At 42.6% G+C, this 27,462-nt stretch overlaps 1 protein-coding gene across 25 annotated transcripts in view; it reads left to right on the top strand.

Annotated features, from left to right (window-relative positions):
- The window catches only part of Rbfox2 (RNA binding fox-1 homolog 2), a 241,488-nt gene that overhangs the window by 200,452 nt on the left and 13,574 nt on the right, over nucleotides 1-27,462 (top strand). For 7 of the 25 annotated variants that reach the window (XR_004389632.1, XM_032917892.1, XM_032917760.1 and 4 more), the window contains 8 exons: nucleotides 2,523-2,669; nucleotides 5,824-5,877; nucleotides 14,091-14,183; nucleotides 16,817-16,877; nucleotides 19,746-19,799; nucleotides 19,916-20,008; nucleotides 21,167-21,311; nucleotides 24,784-24,823. Coding sequence is in view for 24 of the 25 variants with exons in the window: in XM_032917892.1 (XP_032773783.1) it covers nucleotides 2,523-2,669; nucleotides 5,824-5,877; nucleotides 14,091-14,183; nucleotides 16,817-16,877; nucleotides 19,746-19,799; nucleotides 19,916-20,008; nucleotides 21,167-21,311; nucleotides 24,784-24,823 (687 nt within the window). In the remaining variant the exon portion in view is untranslated. Of the gene's footprint in view, nucleotides 1-2,522; nucleotides 2,670-5,823; nucleotides 5,878-14,090; nucleotides 14,184-16,816; nucleotides 16,878-19,745; nucleotides 19,800-19,915; nucleotides 20,009-21,166; nucleotides 21,312-22,364; nucleotides 22,428-24,783; nucleotides 24,824-27,462 lie in introns of those variants that run through there. The other 18 variants (XM_032917809.1, XM_032917858.1, XM_032917929.1 and 15 more) reach the window with 13 other exon arrangements.

The raw sequence follows: 27,462 nt of genomic DNA, 5'->3' as shown, positions 1-27,462 counted from the left end.
GGTGTGCAAATTAGCACAGTGATGACTTTGGCAAGAACTGAGGGCTGGAGTAGGCCCTGCTTCTTACTCTGATTTGTGAGTGTTTTCTGATGGAGATTCATGCAGCCCTGTGCTTATGATTTCAGTGTCTTGAGTGTCTCCCTGCATGACTGTAAGTACACCTGGCACCTGCAGAGGCCAGAAGAGAGCATCAGAATCCCTGGAACTGGAGTCACAGAGGGTTAAGAGCCACCATGTGGCTGCTGGAAACCAAACTCAGATCTTCTGCAAGAGCAAGTTCTCTTAACCACTGAGCCATCTCTCCAGTCCCTGATTTGTGTATTTTTACTGATGCTAAATATTTATTTGATTGTTTATTTCGTTGGTTGATTGCTTGCTTGGTGTTTTTTGAAACAGGGTCTCACTCTCTAGACCAGGCTGACCTCAAACTGGGAGATCCACCTGCCTTTGCCTTGTGAGTTCTGGGATTAAAAGCCTATACCACCACCACCATAGCCTTTCCAGTAAATCTCCATTTTAAATTACCTTAGAAGACTTAAAAATTCTGGAAATGGCTGTTACATTTTTCTAGAGTTAATAAAGTGTTAGCTGCCGACTGCAGAATCAGCCACGGTAGCTTATAACCTTCTACAGTTTAGTCTTTAAGACAGAAAAGAGCCCTCAAGAACAACAGTTAGGAGCCTCCATCAGCAGCCTCAGAAGTAATCATTCCTCCCTACTTACCCTGCCAGTATTCGTGCACCATGGCAGGCTACATGTAAGTCATATGTAAAACTGGCTAAGAGCTTGCCGAACCAATCTTTTAGTTTTGTGTGGCACATTGGCTTTCTGCAGATTAAATCTGGTGCTTTTAGGGTTTGGAGAGGTTTATGTGGTCCAGCTGTGAGAGAGAAGAGGCAAATGGAAAGGTGTTTGAATACGCTTTTGTTACAGTTGATGTTTCTTGCTTTGATTGTGCTGGTACCCATGATGCTATTTTGTCTTTGCTTGGAGTTTGTTTTTACTCTGCCTTGTGCTCCCATTGGCAGCTGAAAACCTTACATTTTCCCAAAGCATTGTCCATCCTTCTTTGCTATTTTTTTTTGTTGTTTTTTGTTTTTAAGATTTATTTATTTATTATGTGTAAGTACACTGTCTCTCTCTTCAGACACACCAGAAGAGGGCATTAGATCTCATTACAGATGGTTGTGAGCCACCATGTGGTTGCTGGGATTTGAACTCAGGACCTCTGGAAGAGCAGTCAGCGCTCTTAGCTGCTGAGCCGTCTCTCCAGCCCTTTTTGCTATTTTTTACATTATATAAGCCATTTCACATTTAAGGCACCTGCAAAGGCCTATATGTAACGAAGTACAAAGTTGCCATCTTTAGACTAATACTTAAAAATCAAATGTTTGTTCTAAGTTAATTCTTGATTATCCTTTATATTTTAAGTCATTGACTTCCAAAAAACACTTCTGACTCAGGGTCTTAAACCTAAACACAAGCCAAGAGCCTTCCTATGTGCCCAGAAGAATCACTGCACTCAGCCTGTCTCAAGTCAGACAACAGGAGCAGCTGTTTCAGTCCTCAAGAGCAAATTGTCAGGGTTGGCATGCACTGTATATGGAATGGTAAAAATACAAGGCTAAATTAACCAGATGAGGAGTACAAGGAATGTGTATAAAATGTAAATGCCTATCAAATAGTGCTCATCAACTTAGGAACTTAGAGAACTTTGTGTGGAGAAAAATTAGATCAGACTTGTATCTGCTGTGTTCCATTGAAACTGTTTACTCCCTGAGGCAGGCGAGATGGTTCATACCCATCCCTGTGCATGTGCTCAAAAAGACACAGTAAGATTTAAAAGGAAAGGGTGTTCATGCTCTGTCACCATGGAAACAGACCAGTGTGTTGTCTAATATCGAGGGTCCCATAAAGCCTTAGAGTGGAACCATGAGGAGGGTCCCTAATACCAGAGTGGAGAGAGATGAAAATAAGGATGAATTCCAAGTGTCAAGCTGCCCACGTTTTAGGCAAATAGACTGCCATCGGCATGTTTTCCTACGCTCGTAAGAGATACCTCACAGTACTTTTGACAGCAGCATACTAAACTCTAAAACCCGTCAGGAGTAGAATAGAACGTTAGAGCTCTGTCCCACTGGTTTCCTTGAGAGTCTGAGGTGATAGAGCTAAAGAGGCAGTGACCTCTACAGCCAAGCACAAAGGATGCTTTGTTTTCAAAACATAAAGGTCTCAAAATAGAAAGCTCTACTCAAAGCCTGAGAAAAGAAGGACTATTTTTATGTCTCCATGTGGGCTTCAGCAAACCACATAGAGTTCACTACCTGTACCCCATTTTGCTAATGTACTAAAAATAATAAGAAGACCCAAATTTTGTTTGTAGACTAGAAACATTTTGAGCAATGACATCTCGGGCCTTTTCTCCTTTAAAAGGAGTTACTGCAGTGGAGCAGAAATACATTCCCAACGTCTTAGGAGATCACTGCAGGCTTTCATTGTTCCTTGTTTACTTGTCTCTTTAGCAGACAGAAGGTGGAGCACAGACAGACGGACAACAGTCACAGACACAAAGTAGTGAAAATTCAGAGAGTAAATCCACGCCCAAGCGACTACATGTCTCTAATATTCCCTTCCGCTTCCGGGACCCTGACCTCCGGCAGATGTTTGGGGTAAGTCTCTGTTATCATTTTATGTATTTAATTAAAACAACTTAATCCACCAGAGGTATTGTTAGTCACTAGAACTTCATGGTAAAACAGTAAGGAAGTTAAGAGAACCTTGACTCACTGTTGTCTGTCTGGAAACCTTTCCTGGTCACCTTACCTGCCCCAGACAATTGCATTTCTGGTTGTCACATCAACACACAAGCTGCATGCAGCTATTGTCTAGGACCAAGGTGGTTCTTGTAAGATGTGACATCCAGTGTCTAAAACACTGAGATGGCCACCTTCCTCACACACCAACTTTAGTAAACATGTCAGTAATAGTCTTGGTTTCACTAGAAGAGCAAACATCCAGTCTTTTACAGTGTGATTCCTAAACCTATAGGTGCATTAGAAACCCTCTGGGAGCCTAAAGAATACTGCACAGCCCAGAGTGCAGTGTGAGCTATGCACTGTACAAGGTCCTGTCACCTCCCCCCTCACTGTCCTCCTTACTTCTCTTGTTCAGGGTGACTAGTGCAGCTGTCTACCTCTGTACTCTCTCAGGACACATGCAATGCTGATAATTCAGTTCTGCAGGAGACCCATCTAAATGCAGCAGATAGGAATGGGATTTTAAAGAGCCCAGGATCAAATCCTAGTTACTTAGGACCTTAGGAAATTTATATAATCTCTTTTTAAACCTTGATTTGAAGTTTATATCTAAAAATGGAGTGTTTTTTAGATGATATTTATAATTAAACATCTCTACCTTGAGTGTTAGAAGAAAATGAAGTAACATCTGTAAAAACAGGTGATACTCGGGGCTTTCGTTCCTTCCTCCCTCACTGGTGTCAAGGCCAGTGTGTAAAATATGCCATGGAGCACTGGTTCCCCACCCCATGAGCTTCTTCAACTCTTTATATCCTCCACAAATCACCATCAAACACAAAACTGTCATAGCACGAGTTCATGTTGCTGAAGGTGAGTGGCTGCTGATTTTTTCTAAGCCCGTCTGTTTTATTTTGGCAATTAACTTGACCTGGGACAAGAAATAGTCAATAATTCCCTAAACAGTTCATGAGGACAGCTGACTGGCTTTTTTTGTCAGAACAGATGCCCTGCTCTGTATTGGCCATGCTACTTCATGGTGGTAAGATGCAGAGCCAAGGTCTGTTACAGCTGAGTATCTGGGTATACTTTTGCCACTAAAGAAAAGGTCAGAGTTGAGGTGTAATGACATTCTTAGAGTACTTAAAGAACTTTGCCACATACCACAGTGACAAGCTGTTTTCCATCTTTAGAGAGAAGGGCGATGGAAATAGAAAGGGGCAGCTCCAGGTCTGAGGTCACGTGGGTGAAGGCAGCCCTGAGAGGATGAGCTGCTTGTTTCTCTTCTGACCATCAGAGACAGAAAGAGCTGATCTTGAGAGTAGAGAATGGCAGGCAGGGTTTGCTCCTAAGCCAGAAGGATGGTGGCCACCCAAGAGTTGCCTAGGCCCTTCAGCCATTCTGCAGTATAGCTCATACCTTTTCCTAAAGCATAAAGTGGGAATTTCCTTTTCATTTCAAAAGACATCCAGGTGTCTCTTTTCTCCCACATGGTTGAAGTCCATCCTTAAACAGTAACCCTGGGAAAGAGCAGGAATTCATGCTGCATTCAGTTAGCTCTGTGAGCTTCCTCTACACCTGCCTCAGCTCTGTTCTTCTTAACCATAAAAGGAGGGCAGACCTTGCTCCAAAAAGTTGTTATGAAAGAGCTGGGGAAATGGCTCAGCTGTTAGAGCTCTTGCTGCAGTTGCAGAGATCCAGAGTGCAGTTCCCAGCACCCTGTGCTGAGTCACAACCACCCATGACTCCAGGCCCAAGAGTTCCAACACTGTCTTCTGGTCCTCATGGGCACACACATATAAACACACACACAAATAACAAAACTTTTATATAAAAAAAAACTTACAAGAATGCAATGGAGGCAGGGCTGTGGTGGTGCATGCCTTTAATCCCAGTGCCAGAGATGCAGGGGCAGCAGAACTCTGAGTTCAAGGACAGCCTGGTCAACAAAGCAAGTTTCAGGACAGCCAGGCCAGGACTACACAAAAGACCCTGGGTTGTGGAGAGTGCAATAAAGAAAGGTTTTAAAAATGCTAACACTCCATGTTAGTTCTTACAGACTGGGCACAAAATTGAGCACGTTTTACTGATTGAGACACTAACACTTTAGTATGAAAACAGCATTTCTGGCTTATGTTTTTCTATTTTTCAGAGCTTTTTCTCCAACCTCTTATAATTTGGTTTGAAATTCAAATGAAGCAGTTAATGGAGGGCAGATCAGGTTCAGTGCTGCCAGGGAGGTTCCCACGGCCTCCCCCTCAGGCTGTGGGTCAGCAGGTTGTCCCACTAGTGCCTCCTGGGCATAATCTCTGGGTAGGTGTACATGAGAATAGAGCTTTGTGGCTTTGTATCTTTTAGCTCTAAGATAATTAAATAATTATTGAACAGATCACTACTTAAAAATATTCCTGATATCTGTTACAGAACTAGTAAAATGGCAAATAAGTGGAATCATCCTTTATGTCCAAATGTTTTAAGTACTACAGAACATTGTGTCACCTATAGAAATTGCAGCAAATACATATTTATTGGGATCAGTCATCCACAGTTTCAAAAGACAAAAGCAGTGTGTGACATCATCTGGTGCCATGTCTGTATGCTTCAGGAACAGCATAGAAGGCCATAGTTCATCTCTTTTTTTCTGTTTTCTTTTTCCATTTTGTTTATTACCTAAATTTTGTATAATTTTTAAGGGAGGTGGGACAGCAGCAGATCTCCCTGACAGTGTACCGATTCTACGTGGTAAAATAGAACTTTTTAAAATTGAGACAATAAATTAATTAAGGCAGTAGTTAGAAAAGGGCCAGGCCTTGGCCACACAGGTGTAGTAGGGCAGCTTGGTGAGGTCCTCGGACAGTGGCCTCAACAGGTGTATGTGGGTGCCCCTGAGGGAATGGAGAAACCACTCGCCCTGCCTCAGGGGTGGGGATGGGAACTTGAAGTCAAATGAGCACTAGTTCAAAGAAGAGAAAAGCTGTCTCCTTCAGAAGAAAAGCTAATGTCTAAACAAAGGCTAACCTTAAATAAATGGTTTGGATTTTGTTTTCTGTTTTTGTTTTTGTCTCTGCAGCAGTTTGGCAAAATCCTAGATGTGGAAATAATCTTTAATGAGCGCGGTTCCAAGGTAAGCCCATACCTCACTCAGCTTCCCCTAAGACTGGTTTCACTGGAGCAGGGTGCAGAATTGGGTCCCATGCTGCACAAAGTCTACCAAGTGTCTTCCTTGGGTTAGGTTCTCCAGAAAGGCTGTTCACATTGAGAGGGTATCAGGAGGCAGGAGAGCTAGAGAGGAGTGTAGACGTTCCCAGGACAGGAGGCAAGGTTCCTCAACCAGCCTGGGCTGCCTTAAAGTAAAAGGCACCAAGAAACAAGTAGCTTGGGAAATGCCTAGGTGGCGCTGAGAACAAATCAGTGAGGATTTTTTTTCTCAGTTAGCCAAGTCACTTGTTCTCTTTGAATAAATTTTGTCAAGGCTCCTCCCAGAGCAGTGAGGTATTCTGTCTCCTGGAGCCACACCCAGACAAATGAGCCTCAGGAAGCAGCCACTCTGAGCTCATGAGTTCGGCTTTATACTAAGAGTGAGAGTACTGCTGTGCCAGCCGCTATAGCTAGTCTCTAACGCGTTCTGTGTTGGGCTCACATTGCAGTCTCAGTTTTTCCTTATTCAGAGTAAGTTTAAAACTAATTTTTATTTGGTCATATCTGCTTCTTTCAAAATAGTTCTTGGCCACGATTGAAGCCCTAAGAATATAACTTAAGGAAAAGCTGAATACAGTAAATGAGTTAACATTTTCCTTTTTCAGTCCACTGCAGATTCCTGTGCTTTAGTAGTTGCTAGTCCTCACCTCCCGCCCACCTGCAGGGACGCACACACGCACGCTGTCCTGAAGCCCCAGTACTCTTGCATCCCTTAGAGTGACTGATAAGTGGTATTTTTCATTGTTAAAGAGATAATTATACTTTAAGCTTCCAGCTTTCAGTTAAAACAAACAGAAAAAAGATTAATATGTCTATACAGACCTTCCTCCAGCACTTAACCTGGTAAGTATCTTAAAGTAGAGTCTGTTAACTAACCCATAAAACTTGTGATGTTTGTACTTCTGAACAGGTATTTTTGTTGAACATTTATTTTTATTAAGCATTTAGCTACAAGTGGGGAAATACCCCTGGCCTCAAGGCTGAAGCCCATGAATGAAGACGAAAGTGAAGTCAATAAGTACGATCATTGACCACACTGATTACCAAAGTAGTTAGTTAACTGAGACACTTTTGGTTTTAAGTTGTGTGTATTTCAAATAACCATTGTTAAGCTATCCCAGCCAGAGGGCCAGTGCAAGTGTGCCCAGGCACTAAGGAATTGCTTCTTATAGAAAAGAGTGAATTCTTGTGAAGCAAAGGAAATGATCTTTCTAAAGGCTTTTCACTGATTTCAGGATTCACCTGCTACCAATACTTAATCTCACCTTAACCAGTTACCTCTCCCATGTAATTTCATTTTAAAATAATGGCACCTGCCTGCCTGCCTGCCTGCCTGTTTTCCCTCTGAGGACTGACTCTAAAGCTGGGTGTTGTCTCTGTAGCTCCAGCAGTGTCTTCCCTGCTCCCGAATGTCTTTGGGACGGCAGTGTAGACATGACTGACTGGCAAGTGTGTCCAGAGTGAAGCACCCTGGACCTGCATCAAAGGCTGGGAATCCTGCACGGGACCTTTGCCTTCCTGACACCCGGGAGGCCTTCCCAAAGTAGTGCTCCTGGAACTGAAGCTGACAGAAATGGGATTGTGGAGTCAGACCCCTAATGTCTCCTTGGGGATCCACCTAAAAGAAAGAATAAACATTTCCTTTCCTTTTTCTTTTTTGGTTCAGTTTTTGTTTATTATTTGTTTTATTTTGTTTTGTTGAGACAGGGCTGTCCTGGAACACTCTGTGTAGACTAGGCTAGCCTTGAACTCACTGCCTCCCAGAGTGTTGGGTTTAAAGGCATGCACTGTAACACCTGGCTTCTCATTTCTTTTATACATTTGGAGTTGACTAATTTCAGAAAGACTTTATTGTCATACTGTGGTTTTAGCAATTGCCCTGCGCTGGCTTTTAAACAGAGTACTTTTCTGTGCAGAAATTAGCTTTATTAAAATTTTTAGGTAGTAATGAAAAAAATTAGCCATAAATAAGTCTGAGATAAGTGATAGTGGCATGTAAATTAATGTTTGAACAAATTATCCTAGAGGGGGAAAACTACCCTCCCCTATCTGCGCTGGGTCTGGAGCCCAGGACCTTACGCCTGCTAGGCAAGCACTCAGCCAGTGGACTACATCTCCAAGCTGTCTGCTTTAGAGTGAGTTCATTTGGAAAGGTGGTGAGCAGTGCTCCCTGCACCCTCAGCTCACCCTCTCTACCACTTCCTGTGGCGTCTGCTGTGCTCTACAAAGCACTGATTGCCTCGTGTTTGGCTGTTGCCGTTTGCTTTGCCTGTCCTTTGAATTATGCAAAGGATAATGGGCTGTAATCATAGTATTTCTTAAATTACTTTGTGTGAGTTGATTGTCCGCTTTTTTCTATTCTCTATAAAAACAGCTGTGTCTAAAAACTCTGAGCAGCTGAAACAAAGATAGTCTTTGCCTTTTAAAAATGTGTAAATCAAATATGTGAGAATACTCCTGACCCCAAAAAAGAGCTCATTTCCCCAAAAGGAATCCAGAAAAGTGAGTGTGAGTTATACATAGCTTTCTTGAGTCTCAAATTTGACTAGTAACAGAAGGATGTTAATATAATCATGAAGTAACCTAAGTAGACTTATCATTTATTTTAGATTAGCTCAAGTTTATTCCTGTTATCTTATTGCTATTCATAATACTTGTCTTCCTTAAAATGTCACATTTAAATAATAAACTACAATATTACTCTCCATTAGGTTCTTTAAAGTATCTTTTTAGAAGGAAAGCAAAAATCCTTAATGAGAAATAGAAGTCAAAAGCAAACAACAGAGAGTGTCCACCCATGAGTCTGATTTTTATTTCCACCCTGGTGTCTTATGGACTCTTCAGCACAACTCTGAGTGATGGCTGCCATTTAGCCCTAGTATCCTCGAGCTGGTAGCTTGTGCTAGCAGCACCCCATGCCCAAGAACTTTCTCCTGAGTCCATCCCGTTGTTGAGCATGGGACTTGCACTGTCTTCACTCACTGTCACCAGCTGTGTAGCTGTCTCCGTGCTGGCGGCTGCCATGTGTATTGACTGTCCCAGATGTGCTCTCATCCCTCTCCCAGGTGGATCCCTTCTGACCGGCTCCAGCTTCAGGGTGGGCTTTTGTATAGGCCGGAGTGTAGGAAGATGCCACTCTCTACCTCCTCAGACACAAGAACGACGCTCTGGTTTCTTGACCATTGCCTTGGCTTTTGATTTCACATGAAGATAAATTGTTTATTTCCAAATATGGTCAAAAGATTGTCTTTGAAGAATACTAAGTTGGTCTCTATGGTTTTCAGTAATGTTGGTAGATAATGATGGCGCAAAGTGTTTCCACTGTACTTGAAACTGAATTAACAATATGTATGTCCAGAAGGCTTCATCTATTTTTCTTGTTACCACTTTATGAGTTTTAGTTCTTTTTTTTCTTTCTTTCATTTACTTTTTAATTTCTGTGTTCTGGCAATACCCAGAAGATCCATCTGCGTTTGATTTCTCCCCTTAAAGTTACATGGTAAATTTTCTTTCTCATTCTTCTGAGATGGAAAAATTCAAAAATTATACAAAATTTAAAAGAATAAAAATATTTTACAATGTTTATCCTATTGGTACTTATTATTACTATTACAGCCTGAGGCCAGACCAAAAAGGTGACAGTTACTCGGCTCCTGTATGTCATGATAGATGGTGCCGAGGCAGGCACGAACACACTCTTCCTCCAGGTGGAAGTTGGACCACAGCGATGCACCTAACGTGATGCTCCATTTCTTTCTTTCTTTCTTTTCTAAGATGTATTTATTTCATGTACACTGTAGCTGCCTTCAGACACACCAGAAGAGGGCATCAGATCCCATTACAGATGGTTGTGAGCCAGCATGTGGGTGCTGGGAATTGAACTCAGGACCTCTGGAAGAGCAGTCAGTGCTCTAACCGCTGAGCCATCTCTCCAGCCCGCTATGGAGAGCACAGCTAAAACAACTGGGAAGCTGCTAGTGCAACCCTAGCAGTTTCATTAACATTGAGAGGACCAAGAACCCTAAAACTGCTGTCTGCTGTGACAGCACCAGTTGGAACCATGAAGGAGTCGAAGCTGAGATTTACACTATACGCACACTTGAGACTACAGAGGCTTAGCACAGAGAGAACACCAGGCACTTCATGCATTGGAGGGTTTTCATGGTGCTGTCATGTTGAGATGAATACATGATATACACTAGGTCCAGTGTGTAGTTAAAATTAATCTCTGTTATTTTAATGTGACTATCAAGATTTAAAATATATGTGGTACACATGGTTCTGTTGGGTAGTGTTAGTGTAAGCAAATGTGGCATCTTAATGAAAAACAAGTTTACTTTTTGTTACCTGTTTTTATCAATGGGAATTAAATAAAAATCATTGCCTTACATACTTGAACCAAGAATTTAATAAATTGGGTGTGGTGGTATACACCTTTAATCCCAACACGCTGGGAGGCAGAGGCAGACAGATCTCTAAATCCAGCCTTGTTTACATAGAGTTCTAGAATAGCAAAACTACATAGGTTGTAATCCTGTCTCACAAACAAACAAAAGATTTTGTGAGTATTACCTTTATAAGTTATATGGTACATTTATTATACTAGTGACTAGTGCAAATTCAGCTCTATATTTCAAAATTAACTTATGTTCATATTTAGCCGCTCAAGTGAAATGTGTTGAATTTAGACATGGTTTTATTTTTACCTCATAAGACTAGAGATTCAAGTTGAATTTACTCTCAGTTCGTGTTGAAGGATAGAGGTACATGAAAGCCTGGCTTTCTAGAGCAGGTTTTCCTGTGGGTGACCCTTATGCCCAGAGAAGCTGTGGCCATAATCCCTGCCTTGCTTTTCTGGCCTCTGGAGGATGCCCGCTGCTGCTGGACTATGGCTCCCTCTGTTTCCAGGGCCAACACGATCAGCCTGGCCTTTTTGAAGCTGCTGATACTGGATTCTGGAGTCCAGCCTCTTGTGTTCCTTTCCTTATAAATACCTTGGGGATTACAGCAATCCTTCTCCATACCTTATTTAATCTAATCCTATCTACAAAATCCCTTTTGCCTTGCAAGATAACATATTCTGTGGCTTCAGGGATTAAGACATGAGGAACTTGGTAGTGGTGAACATTACTCTGCCTACAAAGGATCCATTTATCGTCAAAGAATGAAATCTTAACCTGTGTTTCCTATCAGCCCCAAACCATCAAGCGAGTCCTCCTCATCTTCTCACCAGGGAAGACTTGCTGGAAAGTCTGTGGTATCTTGATTAGCATTTCATTTAGCATGTCATCATCTTAGAATAGAAAACACTTTAATATAGTTGGTTGAAAATGCAGTTTTTCCCTCAAATAGTCATTATTTGGAAAACCTAACATAGATACTAATGTTTAACTTTCCCATTTGCAAACCAAGAATTGTCAGTGCCTGTGATACCATGTCTATTCTTTTGACATAGTTACTGTGTTGCTGGTGTCTCATTCACACATCACAAAAGAGAAGATGTCAGAGACATTTCTCAGTTGGATTTGCAGAATAATGTCACTTAATAGAGTCCACACGCAGACTGGCCAAGTTTTGAGTTTTGATTTCGTTAGCACTCACTGAATGTCAGAGGATATTTCCCTCTCATTTGAAATCATCTCTTTCCCTTTAGAATGACTCTATTCTCTCTGCCCTTCTTCCCCGTTCTCCATATCTATGCTAGGACAAGTATATACAGTTTGGTGTTAGCAAACAGCACATATAGGCGTTCACAATGTAAAAATCAAGTGTGCACTTTCACATGAACTTTAGGGTCAATTTATAATTTATTAGCTTAACCAAAGACATGAGAACTATGACTGTGAGAATTGGTAGCAATGTAGTTTATAATTCTTCTCAGGTTGATATAAATACTTGGGATGTAGAGATGGAGATGTGGGTCAGCAGGTTATAGGTTACTTAGGGCTCTGTGTGTTACTTTTGCACAGAGCCCTAAGTTTGGTTCCCAGAACTCAAGTCAAACAACTCACACCTTCCTGTAGACCCAGCTCCAGGGGGACCTGATGGCCTCTGGCTTTCTCAGCCACCGGCACCTAATGTCCACACAGATACACAATTAAAAGTAAAGCTCTCCCAAACTCAACCCTCACTCTACCTGACCTTCTTTAAACCAGCCTACCTTGCCTGCCAGTTGGTAGATTCTTGTGTAGAAGAATTGGCTTCTTGTCCTCAGAGTCTGTTTATCTTCAGAGAAAAGAAAGACACTGGCATCCTTCATAACTTGCCTTCAGTACCTCGAGGCTGTCAAAGTGGCTGTCAACATGCTAATATTAAATTTGTTTCTGAAAATACTTTCCTATTACTATTTTCAACCAGTGTATACATTCTGTAGGAAAGTGTTAAAAACAGTTATCCTAGGGTCCACTACAGTAAACATTCATTTGTCCTGTCAACAGAGCATGCCCTCCTGGGGTACTTGTACAGGTGTGGTACGCAGGCGTGAGCAGAGATAATTCATTAGAATCTTTCAGACACAGCCTACGCACATGACCAGTTAGACTGTGGAGGGATCATCATAGCCTTGATTTTATAAAAGTTTGTTTGTTTGGTTTTTTGTCATTGTCATTTGTTTTGTTTTTGTTGGTTGGCTTGGTTTGATTTGGTTTTTGGTTGGTTGAGACAGGATTTCTCTGTATAGTCCTGGCTGCCCTGGAAGTCACTCTGTAACCATGCTGACCTCAAACTCAGAGATCTGCCTGTCTCGGTCTCCCCAGAGCTGGGATTAAAGGAGTACACCACCATTTCTGGCTCTGTAAAATCTGTTTAAGATGGGGTTTTATATATGGAGGCATGCCTGTGTTGTTAGGCTTCAGTGACTCCTCAGAGAATCCTGAGAGGTTCCCCTCTGCAGGTGTAAACTGCTAGAGAAATGACTAAAGTTACAGCTGTGGGGAGTGGGCAGTGCCAGTGTACCTGTGGTGAAGGTGGTGGGCACTTGATGAGGTAGTCCCTGTGGTGAGCTGCCTCTGGAGATGAGCAGGGGGTAGGTTAGCCCCTGGCCTTGTTTGTGTGCTCTCTTTATATCCAATACAGGGCACGTTATACTAATCCTGACCCACACGGCAGCTGCCGCATTACCTCCTTCATGGTGTCTTCCTGTCAACAGCAGACCACCACTGTTACTATCATTCCTCACTCCTGATACCTGATTCCTGCTTTTCCTCATGGGGAAGAATCTCTAATTTGCCTTTAACAGCAGAGATAGACATCAACAGATGTATGATATAGGTATTTTTCTGAAATTCAGCCATACACATAAAGTGGGAGAGTTTTCCATAAAGTGCCAATCTGATCATTTAAAATTGTTGGTGAAGAAAAGTCCCAGTTGTCCATTTCCAGTGATATTTAGGCTTGCTTACACCGCTGTTACCCACAGAACTAGACCTTACTACTGTCTTCAGTTACTCTACTCCCAAAAATCCGTGGTGTAAGACACAGGTAAAGCAGGACTGAACGAACTCCTTCACATCTCGTTATGGAGCCGGTAACCTTGAGTGTGAGTTTTTACACAGCAGTTAGTGGAGAAGTATAGGCTTCAGGTCAGAGAGTCAGCTGAGAGAAGAGCGGGATCTAGAAAGATGACTTGGTTTGTAAAATGTGTGTGTCCCTTGCAAGTGTGAGGACCCGAGTTTGACCCTCCACACTCACATTAAGAAAAGAGACATACGTAGAGAGCTGGCTCATTGGAGCAGTCAGTGAAGACACTGCCCTGCCCTCCACTGCACCAGTGCATACGTGTGCACACAATAATAACAGCTTCCTGGGTTTGTTTTGTTTTGTATGTTCAGATTTTTGGTTGAATAGTTTGACCCGAGTAGCTTCCTACCTTAATCTTGGTCTGGCCTCACATACTTCATATTTTATCATATTGTTACTGCGGTTAATTAAGTTACTGTTATTATTGCAGTTCTTTATCCTTTTATTGGGTTTAAATTTCCCTTTACAAAATATGCATGGATCAAAAATGTGCCTTTGGAAGAAATTGCTGGTGTTAGTTGTGCTGACGTCACTTCATACTGTGATGTTTTCTGTTTACCAAAAGATGAGTATTTCAATATAACGATGTGCATGTTTTCCCCCTTCTCCCGCTGCATGCAGGGATTCGGGTTCGTAACTTTCGAGAATAGTGCTGATGCAGACAGGGCCAGGGAGAAATTGCACGGCACCGTGGTAGAGGGCCGTAAAATCGAGGTGCATGTCTTCAATAATTCAATTTCTTGTTTATATTTTTCTTTCTCTTTGTGTACTGCCTCACTTCACCTTTGGACCCCTGTCCTGTCCATGTGTGCACTCCTGTCTGTGTGTGTACTCTGTCTGTGTGTGCACTCCTGTCCGTGTGTGCACTCCTGTCTGTCTGTCTTCACCTCCTTGCACTACACTATAAAGTAACAATCTGTCGGCTTCTCCCCTGCTCTTGGTTGTTCGAGGGTTAATTTGGAGGGCGGGGATGTATGCTTACCTGTTTTCCCACTTACTTTTTTTCCCTCTTCCAAAATGTTCATCCTTCTGCTCTCTTGAGTTTTTTTCCTTTGCTTCAGTTTGCAAGACTCTGAATTCCTATAATGAGGCCTAAGCAAAACTAACTTCAAAAATGTCTAGAACCTATCTAGCTCTAGCATTGTGTGTTGGAGGCCAGTTCCCCTCCAAGTACGTTTGGTACGTGTGCATAGATGATTATGGGGGGGGGGGGTACAGAATCTAAAATTCTGGTAGTTTTAAATCTTAATACCGAGAATTTCAAGGCTTGCCTCCAAAGTTGACAAATGCAGTCTCAAGAGAGGGTTCAAGGGCAGCTGGTGGCATTGATGGACAGATGTGGTGATTGCAAAATCAGCCCTTGGGCTCACCAGCATAGAGTGACGAACAGATTGAAGGTTAACTGGCTCCTCTCCCCTTTCCCAGTTTTTTAAAGTATTAAATATAAAAGCCACCATTTGAGTAAGATGTCTGCATATTTTGCTTTTTTCCCCTTTCCAATGGTTTAGCATTTAGGGCCCTTCACTTGCCTCACTCTTTCCATGGTAACTATACACAGTGCTGGCGATGGTGCCCGTTGGCGGTAAGTGAACTGAAAGTGCTAGCGAAGAAGCTTTTAAAAATGTAATCACAAAACAATTAAGAGAGAAAAAGTCCATCTGCCATCTCACATTAACACTACCAGATGTGGTTTGACTTGCTTCTCTCCCTTCCTGCCCCTTTTATTTTCACTGCTGTGGGGTGATGTCGCCTGGACTTTGGATGTACATCCTGTCTTGTAGCAGTCTGAGCTGTTTGGTTACTGACTTCATGGTGATTTTTTTTCCCCTTGCGCATCTTACTCAGAGTTACTGAACTCCAGTCTGGCTGGTTTTATTAATGCACTCTGCCCCCTTTCCTAAACCCCTGTGCAGCTCTTTCCTGCCGACACCCCTCCTGTTCTTTCCTGTTCTCCCCTACCACGCTGTTCAGTTTCCCTGGCTTCCCATTTCAGCCCCTTCCTTTCTTCCTCCCTGTCCCTCTCTGTCTGGAGCTGTGGGTGTCTCTTGCTGACTGGTAGTGTCTGCTTGGTTCTGGCTGGTTTCCCTTTGAATTGCTTGGTGGCTTTCTGCTGTAGCAGCTGGTTCAAGCCCTTGCTCCATTCCGACCTTGCTGCTCACTCTCCCTCTTCTTTCCCAGTTGTTTCTTTCTTTTCTTTGTGTGTGTTAACTGCATGCTCTCAATCTCATCGTTGTTGTCTCCCATTCTTTCTTTGTAAATGTGAAATGTTTACATTATCTGGTGGTCAAACTAGAGTAAATGAAGTTTCAAGCTGTCTTCATGAAGGAAGAGAGAGAGGGTCATAAATGTTTTTAAATTCCAGTTTTACCGCAAATTGGTCTCCTTAACATAAATCTAGTACAATGTATATTCCTAGAGGCAAAGTAAGCTGATCTTGGTGGCACAAGCCTATAATCTCAGGAGGCTGAGATAGGAGGATCACAGATTTGAGGCCAGCCTGGCTACATAGCAAATTCCAGACTCAGCCTGAGCTTCCTAATGAGACTTGTTTTTAAAAAACAGATGAGACATATTTATATTTCATAAGCTCCAAGCTCAAGGCAAGCTGCAGTTAAGTTTATGATGAGGCTCTGAAGGTGGTCCCGAGACCACCCACAGTGTCCTAACTTCTGCCGCTCCTGTCCTTTCCCCACCTTGGCATGGAGAAGCCTCATACATGCTTTGTCATGGATAGAGGACCACAGGACAGGAGAGCTAAGCAATGACTCTTCACTGCCCAGCACTTGTGCCAAAGGCCCTCAGAAGCTTCATCTTAAATGAGTGATCCACGTGATCTAGAACATTGAGGATGACCCACAGACTGCCACCACAGGAATCTTTAGTCCCTCTATTTATTTTCTAATCCCAAGTAGTTAAGAAAAGATAGAGAACATCAGGACAGGATATGACATCAGCATCATGGCTCAGGTGGCAAGCCTCTGTTTTATTAACAAGCTTCAAAGTTCTTTTGTAGATATATTTGTTCCCTATTTCCTTTTTTTCCAAAGCATCCTCAGTAAAGAGACATCTTAAGGCTGTCCAGAGAACTTGTAACTGCACGGTTTCTCTGCAGTGCTGACAGGTAGAACAGCCACAGTTTTCTATTTGGAGACCAAGAAACTACATTTTACTCTTGTTAGCCTCATTTAATAAAACACTTACATTAAAATTCTATGACTTTTATAATGCTATGTTAATTATCTAAATGCTATCAGAAATTTACATTTTAAATGATGTACTGTTACTGGATGCTCAGTAATGTCCCTAATGTGTCTCTCTTGCCCCTCTTGTCTGCTCATTATTTTTAGGTGAATAATGCTACAGCACGGGTCATGACCAACAAGAAGATGGTCACACCATATGCAAATGGTGAGGAGTTACAAGCTGCCTTGGGGGAACCTTTGTTCTTATGTAGACATAGGAAATTTTCATGACTTTCTAGGACTATCAGCTCAATTCACATTTGACCTCTTAGAAAAATGTTTTATCTTTACAGATTCATTTTTTCCCTTAAAATTAAACTAAGTATTTAACTTACAAAGCTGTTTTGATCTCATTAACTTTGGTCTTCTACACAGTACATGCCACTTTAAGAAGTTACCTGCTAAAGCAGATAGATAGCCCATGAGCATCCTCAGTCTCTGTAGCTCCTTGTAACATGGGAATTTCCCATGTAGCCCTGAAGACCCAGGAGTGTTTTCCTACTGATTCCCCTTCATGTGAGTGTGATCTGGATTAGTGGGAAGGAAAACCTCCAGTCTCTTTTATAATTCTAGATTCCTTGCTTTCCCTAAGACCTGTCAGCAATGGCCCTGGGGCTTTAGGGTGTAGCTTTTTATACAAGTTATACAGTGAGTTTAATAAACATTTGTGAGAGTGGGATTTTCAATGATGGGCTGGAAAAGTGGTTCCTCAGGAAAAAAACACCAGCCATGCAAGCCTGAGATCCTGAGTTCAGAAACTGGAACCTATGTGAAAAGCCATGTGTGGTGGTCCACATCTGTAATCCAAGAACCTTAGGCAAAAGTTTGGGCTAGCCAGCCTAAAATATGCCATACAGTGGCAGAAACAACAGGGAAGTTGTCTTCTCATCCCCACTGCCCTCCATAGCATACCTACACCCATACTCAACACACAAAATAAGTTTAAATTGTTTTCTGAAATGCAGAATTTAGCCCTGAAGTAACAACTCAGGACCCAAGGTCAGTTCCCAGAACCCATGTCAGGTGGCTCTGAGCTACCTGTAACTCTGGGGGCGGGGGTGCACAAGGGCACACAACATGAGCATTTTATTCATTCTGGAAGGTGTGTGTGTAGGTCAGAGGATGCCTCAACCCACATAAGTCTGTTCTCTCCTTTCACCATATGGGACCCAGGCATCAAACAAACGTGGTGGTAAATGCTTTTACTCACTGAACCACTGTGTTGGCCTTCATGAGCATTTTTATCACTATAAGGGATTGTCTTGAGAGTGACTTATTTCAGCCAGATAATGGTGGCTCACACCTGTAACTTGGCACTAGGAAGGGTAAGACAGAAGAGTAATGAGTTTCAGGGTACTAGCCTGGACTACATAGGGCCCAGTAAGTAATTAAGACACCTAACTCCAAGCCTGACGGCCTGAATTCTTCTCCCACATCCACATGGTAAAAGGAAAAAACCAGCTTCTGTATATTGTCCTCTCACTAATACACCTTACTAATATACATGCATAGTGGCATTTATGCACATGCATGCACTCACACACACACACCACGCGAAAGAGAGAATGAGAATGAATATGAAAATGTAAAAAAGGAAGGAAAATCTGTAATTTCAATATAACTGGCCTTTCCTTCTCTCCATCCCTACATTCATAGCAGAGCAAAGAGCAGCGGCAGTGTAGGGAGAGAAATGGATAATCCGTGAAGAGCTAGCCCTCCAGAATGGCAGGGTGTGTTGCTTCCTGTATAGAAAAGTCAGTAGCTACTTCTTAAGTTCTTCTGTAGAGCTCTGCTCACTACTAGAGGGGTAGCATGCACTGCTTACAAACAAAACACTTGGCTTATTCCTGTAAGTACATACAGGGCTAAACTGTCACAGCTGAGCAGTAGTGGTTAGTCACAGTGCTCAGGAGAGGAAGTAGGACACCCAGGGCTACACAGAGAAACTGTCTCAAAAACAAAAACATAGGGGTTGGGGATTTAGCTCAGTGGTAGAGTGCTTGCCTAGCAAGCGCAAGGCCTTGGGTTTGGTCCCCAGCTCCGAAAAAAAGAAAAAAAAAAAAAAAAAAAACATGTCCCAGCATAGTATTTGGAAACTCAGCATTTCTAAACCCTGAACTTGGTGTTTGACATCTAGTCTGGTATCCTTCGGAGTCTTGAGTAACATGTTCATTAAAATGTTAATTATAAATTAAAACCTGAAGCCATGCACAGAACATAGGAATAGACTTCACATTTCATTACTGCCTAACTTTCTCTGTCTACTTGGTGAACCCCAATTTTTACTGTGAAGAGAGATTTCCATTTACCAACAAAACCTGTGTGGTAAAGCTGAATGATGTGCCATCAAGTTCCAGGTTGGTTTGGTTTTGGTTTGGAGTATGGGAATTTTTTTTTTTTTTTTTTTTGTAGGTCACCACCACACACACGTGTACACTTGTTTTTGAGACAGGGTCTCTCTGTATAACAGCTCTTGCTGTCCTGGAACCACTTTGTAGACCAGATTGGCCTCAAACTCAGAGATCCGCCAGCCTCTGCCTTCTGAGCACTGGGATTAAAGGCCTGTGCGCCACTGCCCCTGACTCTAGGTCAGGCTTTAATCCAATCTGAGGGTGCCCTAGTGAGGCCCTAGTGTAAAGCACTGTTAAGAGGGCGTGTAAGGAAGTGTGCTGCCATGTGGTACCAAATGATAGGTGTTCAGATTTTTTTCCTCTTCTAAACTCAGGGCAGGCTGTATTTCTGGTTCCTCCTCTTCCTCACGTTCCCTATCCGTCTTCCTCCCTCCCTCCATTTTGTTTTTCTGATCTAGTTACAGTCTGATGCTGTGATAAGACAGACAAAAAGCAACTTTGGGGTCACAGCTTTATCATTAAGGGAAGTCTGGGCAGCTTGCAAGCAGAAACTAGAGAGGGCACTGCTTAAAGATAGCACCATTGCCCTTTCCTGTGACTCTGACCTGGGGAGGAAAAACAGCACAGAGGTGCCTGAAGTCATCTTGGCCTGCAGAGCTCACTCCTGTCCTCTTCTGTTTCAGGCTGGAAGTTAAGCCCAGTAGTTGGAGCTGTGTACGGCCCTGAGTTATATGCAGGTACTAGTACACTGCTTCCCTGTCTGCTACTTAATGGTGTCTGTGGTGTCTCATTCGGCTATCTCTTTGTAACCTTTTGTGGTTTTTGTTTTCTGTTTTGTTTTTAATACGCTTAGCATCCAGCTTTCAAGCTGATGTGTCCCTAGGCAATGAGGCGGCTGTGCCCTTGTCAGGAAGAGGGGGCATCAACACTTACATTCCTCTAATCAGTAAGTAGCCTACACTGACCTGCCATGCGTTTTCTGACTGTTGCCACATGTGCTAGTTTGGTCTGGTTTTGTTCTAGCATAATGCAGAACTGATGGGAAAAAACATTCTTGATAGAGTAATAGGTAGCATAGTGCCCTGTTTTCTGTAACTCACACTAGAAGCGTCCACAAAACAAAACTCACTGGGAAGCGTACAGATGGACATGTAACTGTCCTATCTGTGTGACCGTCAGGACCATAAGGAAGTCAGAAGATAAGAGCGTGTGTGTAGCCTGCACTATTCAAGCCCGCTGTCCTGCGGGGAACACTTAGCACAGCTGCAGTGTCAGTGACAGGCCACCTTCTTCCTACTCTAACGTCACTTGCCGCTTCCCCTGGCAAAAGGTGTAACTAAACCGGATTCCACAGAGCAAGTTGTTTGTACATGGCTTCCAGAGCCAGGAACACTTAGAGCCAGCTCTGTCTGTCTCGATATAGGGTACAGGGCAACTGAGGAGGTTAAAATATTTTAAGACACCAGACAGCGTCAGTACACGTCTTTAATCCCAGCGCTGAGGATGCAGAGGCATTCGGATCTTTGTGAGTTCGAGGCCAGCCCGGTCTACAGAACTACTTCCAGACCAGCTAGGGTTATACAGAGAAACCTGTCTTTAAAATTCCTGTTTGTTTATTTATCTATATTAAAGAAATTAAATTAACAAATAAATTCTCTAAAAACTATTTTATGCCTGTACCATTAAGAATATAAAGAGGTTTCCTTTTGAGGAATAATTACTACATAATAACAGAAATGAAATTAATAGTTGGCCTGTTGAAGAATTTATATTGACCTGATTTAAATCACCCACAGAAATTAATCTTGTACATCTTATTATGATACAAATTTTTTTATCAGTTTTCATAAAACTGGAAAATTTTGCAAGAAACAGTAAACTCACGATCTGTGACGAGTGAGGCGTGGAGTCATGGTTTGGTCATCCCGTATCTCTCTTTCCGTTTCTTACCCAAAGCCCCAGAGTCACTAGGGTATTGATTAGTATGCTTGCTACCTTTTCAAGAAAGATTTGGTGCCTGTCCTTCTGCCTTTTCCATAGTTGAGTCCCAGTCTAGCTTTGTATCAGCTCCTGAATGCAAGTTGAAATTTCTGTCATATTTTGGGTCTCCCTTTAGTTCCTGGCTTCCCTTACCCAACTGCAGCCACCACAGCAGCCGCTTTCAGAGGAGCCCATCTGAGGGGCAGAGGGCGGACAGTGTATGGTGCAGTGCGAGCGGTACCTCCAACAGCCATCCCCGCCTATCCAGGGTAAGCATTAGATTCCAAAGTCATCATTCTGAAATAAGCAATTGGATACAAACAGAAGGGAAGAAAGAGTGTTCTGGCCCTCCCTGATTTCTAAGATGTTGCTTGGCAGCATTTAAATGCTATGTGAATATTTGCAAATTAATGGACTTAAGGGCAAGAACTAAAATACAGAATTTTGACCAAGGGTCAATTCATTATATAAAGCCTCATTTTGGCCACCTTAAGCCTTCATGGTGACGGCTTAAGACAGTGGCCAGAGCCGTCTTGTGTTTGCTAGCAGTGTGTTGGCATGGAGTTCACTCAGCAGCGCACGAGTGTGGATTAACACTACTACAGAAAACTGAGGAGGGAGCTGGAGATCATAGTGCCAGACTGTGTCTGCTGTGCTCACCTGTCTCACCTCCCCATGCCGGGGCAGAGGCTGGCACACGTGCCCACCCCATGGTTTCACTGCCTGGGTAGTGAGCAGCAAAGCTAGTTACCCACAATGGATTTGCTTTCTTCTTAGGAAACAGACTAAAAGAGGTGACTTCAAAGACAAACCGAGTCCAATTGAATCAAGGGAGAGAGGGAGAAGTAGGGATCCAGCTGCGGTTGGCTTCTGAGGTGGTAGCAGCTGACACAGTGGAGCATCCCTCGCCTTCAGTTTGGAGTAGAGGGCGCCTCATGCAGTGGAACGATTCCATAGCAACAAACAAATCCTTTGTTTTTGAAAGGGGAGAAGGAGGGAAGATGGCAGATTGGCTTTAGTTGTTTACTTGTGTCAGCCTGACGTGTGTTTTTATATGACGTGAACTCCTCTAAGTCAGTTATACCAAGAACTTTCTCAAGAGTTGACATTTCTCTTCTTCATCTTTTCTCTGCCTATGACAGGTTTTTTTGTTGTTGTTTTTTGTTTTTGTTTTTCCTGTATTGTGGAAAGATATAAACAGCTGCAGAAAAACCAGTTAGTTGCTTTTTAGTTAAAACATAATGGAAGAGAGGGTATCCCTTTCTGATAGCAAAATAGGCTTCATCAGAAGGTATACTAATTTAACATTCATTCATTCATAGACCAATGGACATACCATTAGGAGTCCTCCATGCCACAGAATTAAAGCATTTTTATTAGACAAGGCAAGTATGCATGCTGAAGTGGGCAGACTCCAAGACACTGCAAGGGAACTGCTTCAGAAAATAACTTTCATTTGCAATTTATAGATAATTAAATCCCATGCATTCCATCATCTCCATCTTCTGCCATGACTTGCTTTAATTTATCCTTTTTTTTGTCTCAACTTGACCTTTGACCTTCAACCTCTGACATCTCTTTTAAAAAAAAAAGTTAATGATACAGCTTTGTTTCATTAAGAAATATTTGAGTGAAACATGAAAGTGACTCTTTTACAAGCTTAGCACACTAGAAAACTGCTCATGACCTACCTCCCATTTCCACCCAAAAGCATTGACTGTCACATATGCAAGGAGAGAATGCACAGAGACACGTGGAACTTCCTGTTTTGTAACTTCCTGAGCTACTTCACAGCCATTCTCTCCTAAGTCTGTGCCACATAAAGATATATAGCTGCATAATCGTATCTTATCTTTTATGTCTGATCATATCAGTACTCCAAACATTAGTTTCCTGTGTATTCTTTTTTTTTTTTTTTTTTTTTTTTAACTAAACCACCAGTTTACATGGAAGATGACAAGGAATAAGTCCAGTACTTCCTGGGGAATGGCCTAGAATGGCTCTCTTAGAATCGCTTGTGAGCGTCTGTGCTCTTATTGCATTGGTACAGGAATTATCAGAATTCTCGTAGAATCAGTGAATAAGTGATTTGCCTTAGGATAAAATATATCCATGTTTCTAATGGCAGCAGTCTCTGTAGAAGGAATGTGTTGTAGTCTTTGCCTGTGCACCGCACTGACATTGATGGAGATTAGCTCCCCTCAGCCCCTGTGTCCCCCGTTCCTCAGCCTTCTCCTATGCAAGTCTTTTAGAAAAACGCAGTGGAGAGGCAGATTCTTCCCAGTACCAGACCTTAAGTACGTGGAGACTAACGCAGGTAAAGCCTGCCACAGATGCCAGAAGTTCAACTGCTTTTCCTGCTGTGCAAAAACAGAAGTCTAGTGTTAGGTGCAGTGTAAGTGTGACCTGAACTTCTAGATGTAAGGCGTAGCAGCTCTGCTTGTTAGCTCCTCCATTATAACGGAAAAAAAGAGATTGCCCAGTACTTAGCTAATAAACCAATAAACAGATTTTAAATATATATTTATATAAATATATATATATATATATAACAGCCAAGTCTTGTCCTGACAAATGTGGAGAAAATTAGTCTTTTCTCTCTGCCACTGTTAATGTCTTTTGCTCCCAAAATAATATTTGGGGGGAAATCTATATATATACAAGCACTTCATAAGACTGGAGAAAAATTTTAAGAATAATCATATACTGCTGCTCCAGATTTTTTGTTTAAAAAAACTAATAGTGCCTGCTTGGCAAACCCCATTCCCAAACAGGAGGGTGAGCTGTGCCATCAGCTTCCCCAGGTTCACCGTCAAGGACAGGCCTAGTCATGACCAAAGCTTCAGTCACCAATTGTATGTTTCAGAATTCTTTAAATACTCTGTTTAGTTAAACAAGAACCCTTAAAATCTTCCAGTTGCTCCTTCCCACTCTGGATTATATTGTTACTATCTGGGATCCCACTGCACCTTTCAATTCTTGGACCAATCACCTTAACCTTGAGCTCATTACCTCTGCTTGTGAAAGCAATGCATTGTGGGTATTTTTGGTTGTTTTGTTCTTTTGGTTTTTTTTTTAATTACATTTCTCTGTTTACTTTGGTCAGAATTGATTGACTTGTTTTTCCAAGGTGTTGCATTGGTTCTTAAAAATGCTGAATAATAATACTTTGCATGCTTGTGTGATCAGCAAATCTTATCGCATGTCTAATGTGCAGGGTAAAAAGCAGGTGATGTATGGATAACAAGAAAATCTACAATTTCAAAAAATAAAAATAACTACACAGCATCATTTGAAACACACTTAGCAAATAGCTCCTGTCCTGATGGCACTCACCTCATTCACTCTCTTCCTGAGGCTAAGCCCTACCATCTCGCTCCTCTGCACACTGTTAAAGAACAGCAAATGTTTACAAGTACTCCAGACACTAAAGGTGGTCTGTGGAACCCAGCAGATCTCACACAGCTACCTGCGGCCCTGCAGGAGCACGGCTTCTCTCCCTAGTCTGCGTTATCCAGGGCCCAGGTGCGCCATCTAGCTCTGCAGACCCTCAGCCCTCCTCACACGTCCTGGAGCCATGGAACACACACATCTCTGTCACAGCTTGCCGCAGCCCCGTGTCCAGGTCACATTCATACATCACCTGCCTATGTAGCGCATGTGCATGCTGCCGTCCTCAATAACCGGAATGTGTTTCTGTTCTTTTGTTTTTTGTTTTTGTTTTTGTGTGGATTTCTGCAGTGTGGTTTACCAGGACGGATTTTACGGTGCTGACCTCTATGTAAGTACACACACTGGGGCCTCTTTGACCCCATCCCCTGACAAGCCAGCCTTTTTTTTCTGTTTCTTTAGTTTGTTTTAGGGGTTTTTTGTTTGTTTGTTTGTTTGTTTCCTTTTTAAAAATATAATTTGATTTTTGTTTTCCTTTTTCCTTGTGGATATATATTTATATATTTATCTATTTTAAGAATGCAAGCATGCTTCTCTGCCACTGCGCTTGCCCCTGGGTGCAGAAACTAAGTCTTTGGGTCTTGTGACGGTTGCTGGGGTCAGTCTGCCTCACATATTCTCCCTTCCCTGTGCCCATGGATGCTCTAGGTATCTCTTACCTTGTGGGAGGATCAGCAGGTTTAAAGTCGTATTGTTGCTGCATCATCTGCATACATACATGACAGGACTAGCTTACCTGACACCAGCTCCTTTCCATCTCTTCTCTCCATCCCACACCCTCTTTAAAGTGTTAGGGCTTTGATTTATGTGACATCAGGAAGCTTTCTGAACTGTGTGCTAACTTCACGTGACTTAAAGAGCATAAGCTGTGACAGTGACGTCAGCAACTAATATCATAATATAGTAGTCAGAGTGCGCGAGGAGTCACAGTACAGTATTTGAGGAGCACAGATATTCAGTGTCAGTTTACCTGGAAGTCCACAGCCAGCGCGTCTCTTTCTTAGGAGGCAAGCCAGGGAAACTGGGGAGTGTACATAGCAGCCTGAACTCTGACGTTCAGTTACTGGGAAGATTTGCCAGTTCCAGCAGGTACCCTGACATTTAACCCATCATCCTTCCAGCTGGAGATAAAGTTCCATGTTCCATGATTTGTTGGTCACATACCTACTTCAAAGGAATTTAGCTGCCATGGGAAAAGCTTTTGAGAGTTAAGGTCTATCATTAGGTGCCTTCCAAATGGTCTTTTCCTGAATGCCAGCATAGTCAACTGGCCCAAATCATTAAGACAGTTCTGTAAAGAAGACAGCAGGAGAAGTTATTCTGAGGTAGGTCTGTGTGTCCAGGAGGCTCTCTCTCTGCCCTCTCCTCTTCATTGTTAAGAGGCTGTTGTGCCTGTGTCCTCAGCAGAATGATGTCAGGCCACTCAGAGACCCTGAGGCTGCTTTCTTAGGCCAGCTGAGTCTAGCCGTGCTACGTAGAGTAGGTCTTCAGAGTGTGTCTTCCTTGTACGGGAACCTTAGGTAGGAGTCATTGGCCCATCCCTTAGATTGTGATTACTAGAATTTCCCAAATAGTTTACATAGCTAAGCGTGAAGATCCCCTGTTCCGTGTCTTCTTACCTTTCTTTGTATTTTAATTAAAATCTAACCCTTGCTCAACAAATTTTTAAAAAGCTTTTCCTCCTGTGTTCGCAGTTGAGGACCAGGCAAATCTGGCTTACTGCCCAGCACATTACACATCTCTGGATGTGCATATTTACCTGTGGGATTCTCTGTATTCTCATGGAGTTCACTCTCATTTGTTTTTTTTTTTTTTTTTTAATCTACTGTAGTTGAGTTATTTCCCCAACTGAGGTTTTGGATTTTGGAGGGTTTTTTGTTTTGTTTTGTTTTGTTTTGTTGTTGTTGTTGTTTTTATGTAATATCTTCCTTATTTGGGATTTTTTTTTTTTTTAAAGCATATCCTGCTTCTATCCCAGTTTTGCCTGCTTTTACCTTGAACCAACCAACTAAATATTTGGTTATGGCTTTCCTGTTGCCTTATTTTGCATTGTAACATCTTAATGAATGGTATTTTTCTATGCCCATCAAAAGGATTTTTTGTTTTGTTTTTTAATCTAAATGAACAATCTACAGTAGCTTTAGCAAGTAATCCAGTGACTTGATCAAAATACCCTCCCCAGTGACCCCTGCCAGCTAGAACCCCCTGCCTGCTTCCCACCTCTCCCTCTCCCCCATCTAAAACAGAGTTGCTGGGAAGACAAAGGTTGGTCACAAGTGCTGAGGTAATGTCTGAGCCTCGGTGAAAACAGGAGTACAATGTAGTGTTCTCGCTGGAGCTGTTAAACTGGATAGTGCACATGTGAGGGGCTGAGGCGGGTTCTTTAAAGCACACAGGAAAACTGACTGTTGTCCTCCGAGTTGGTTCTGCTGCTGTGCACTTCCTAACTGGAAATCCACACTGCTCCTTTCCGTCTGCTTTCCTCAGAAGTGCGCACCAGAATGGGGTGAGTGCAGGGTTTAGTGTCAAAAACTACTCTGGCCCAGACAGAGGGTGAGTAGAAGAAACTCGGAGGAGGGGCTTCAATGCAGGAGCTACTAAGCCTTCCCTCTGCTGCTCTGAGAGTGGTTCCTGGGAGCCATTATTTTTTTCTTTCCTTCTGCTTCCTTCTGGCTTCCTTTTGTCTAGAGACAAAATGTCCTGATTCAGCCATCATGTCCTCCATCTGCAAAGAGCCCTGGCCCTCCAGAATAGCTGTGTCCACTCCCCACCCTGCTGCCTCCCCTTTCCCATTAGAAAGGCTGTCATTGACCCTCATTTGTCTTTAAGTGGGATAACAAACTCTCCTGATTCTCACCCTGTGAAAAGCATGCTTGCATCCAAAGGAAAGAAAAGGCTGGCAGCCCATGCGGGCTCTTTGTATGATTGTTTTCCTTCCACAGCTGTGTTTTTGAACTGCTCTTCCTGTGT

The sequence above is a fragment of the Rattus rattus genome, chromosome 1, assembly GCF_011064425.1.
Source record: "Rattus rattus isolate New Zealand chromosome 1, Rrattus_CSIRO_v1, whole genome shotgun sequence".
Taxonomy (NCBI): Eukaryota; Metazoa; Chordata; class Mammalia; order Rodentia; family Muridae; genus Rattus; species Rattus rattus.
Note: the sequence above shows the minus strand (reverse complement) of the source record. Positions and strands in the feature narration are given on the sequence as shown.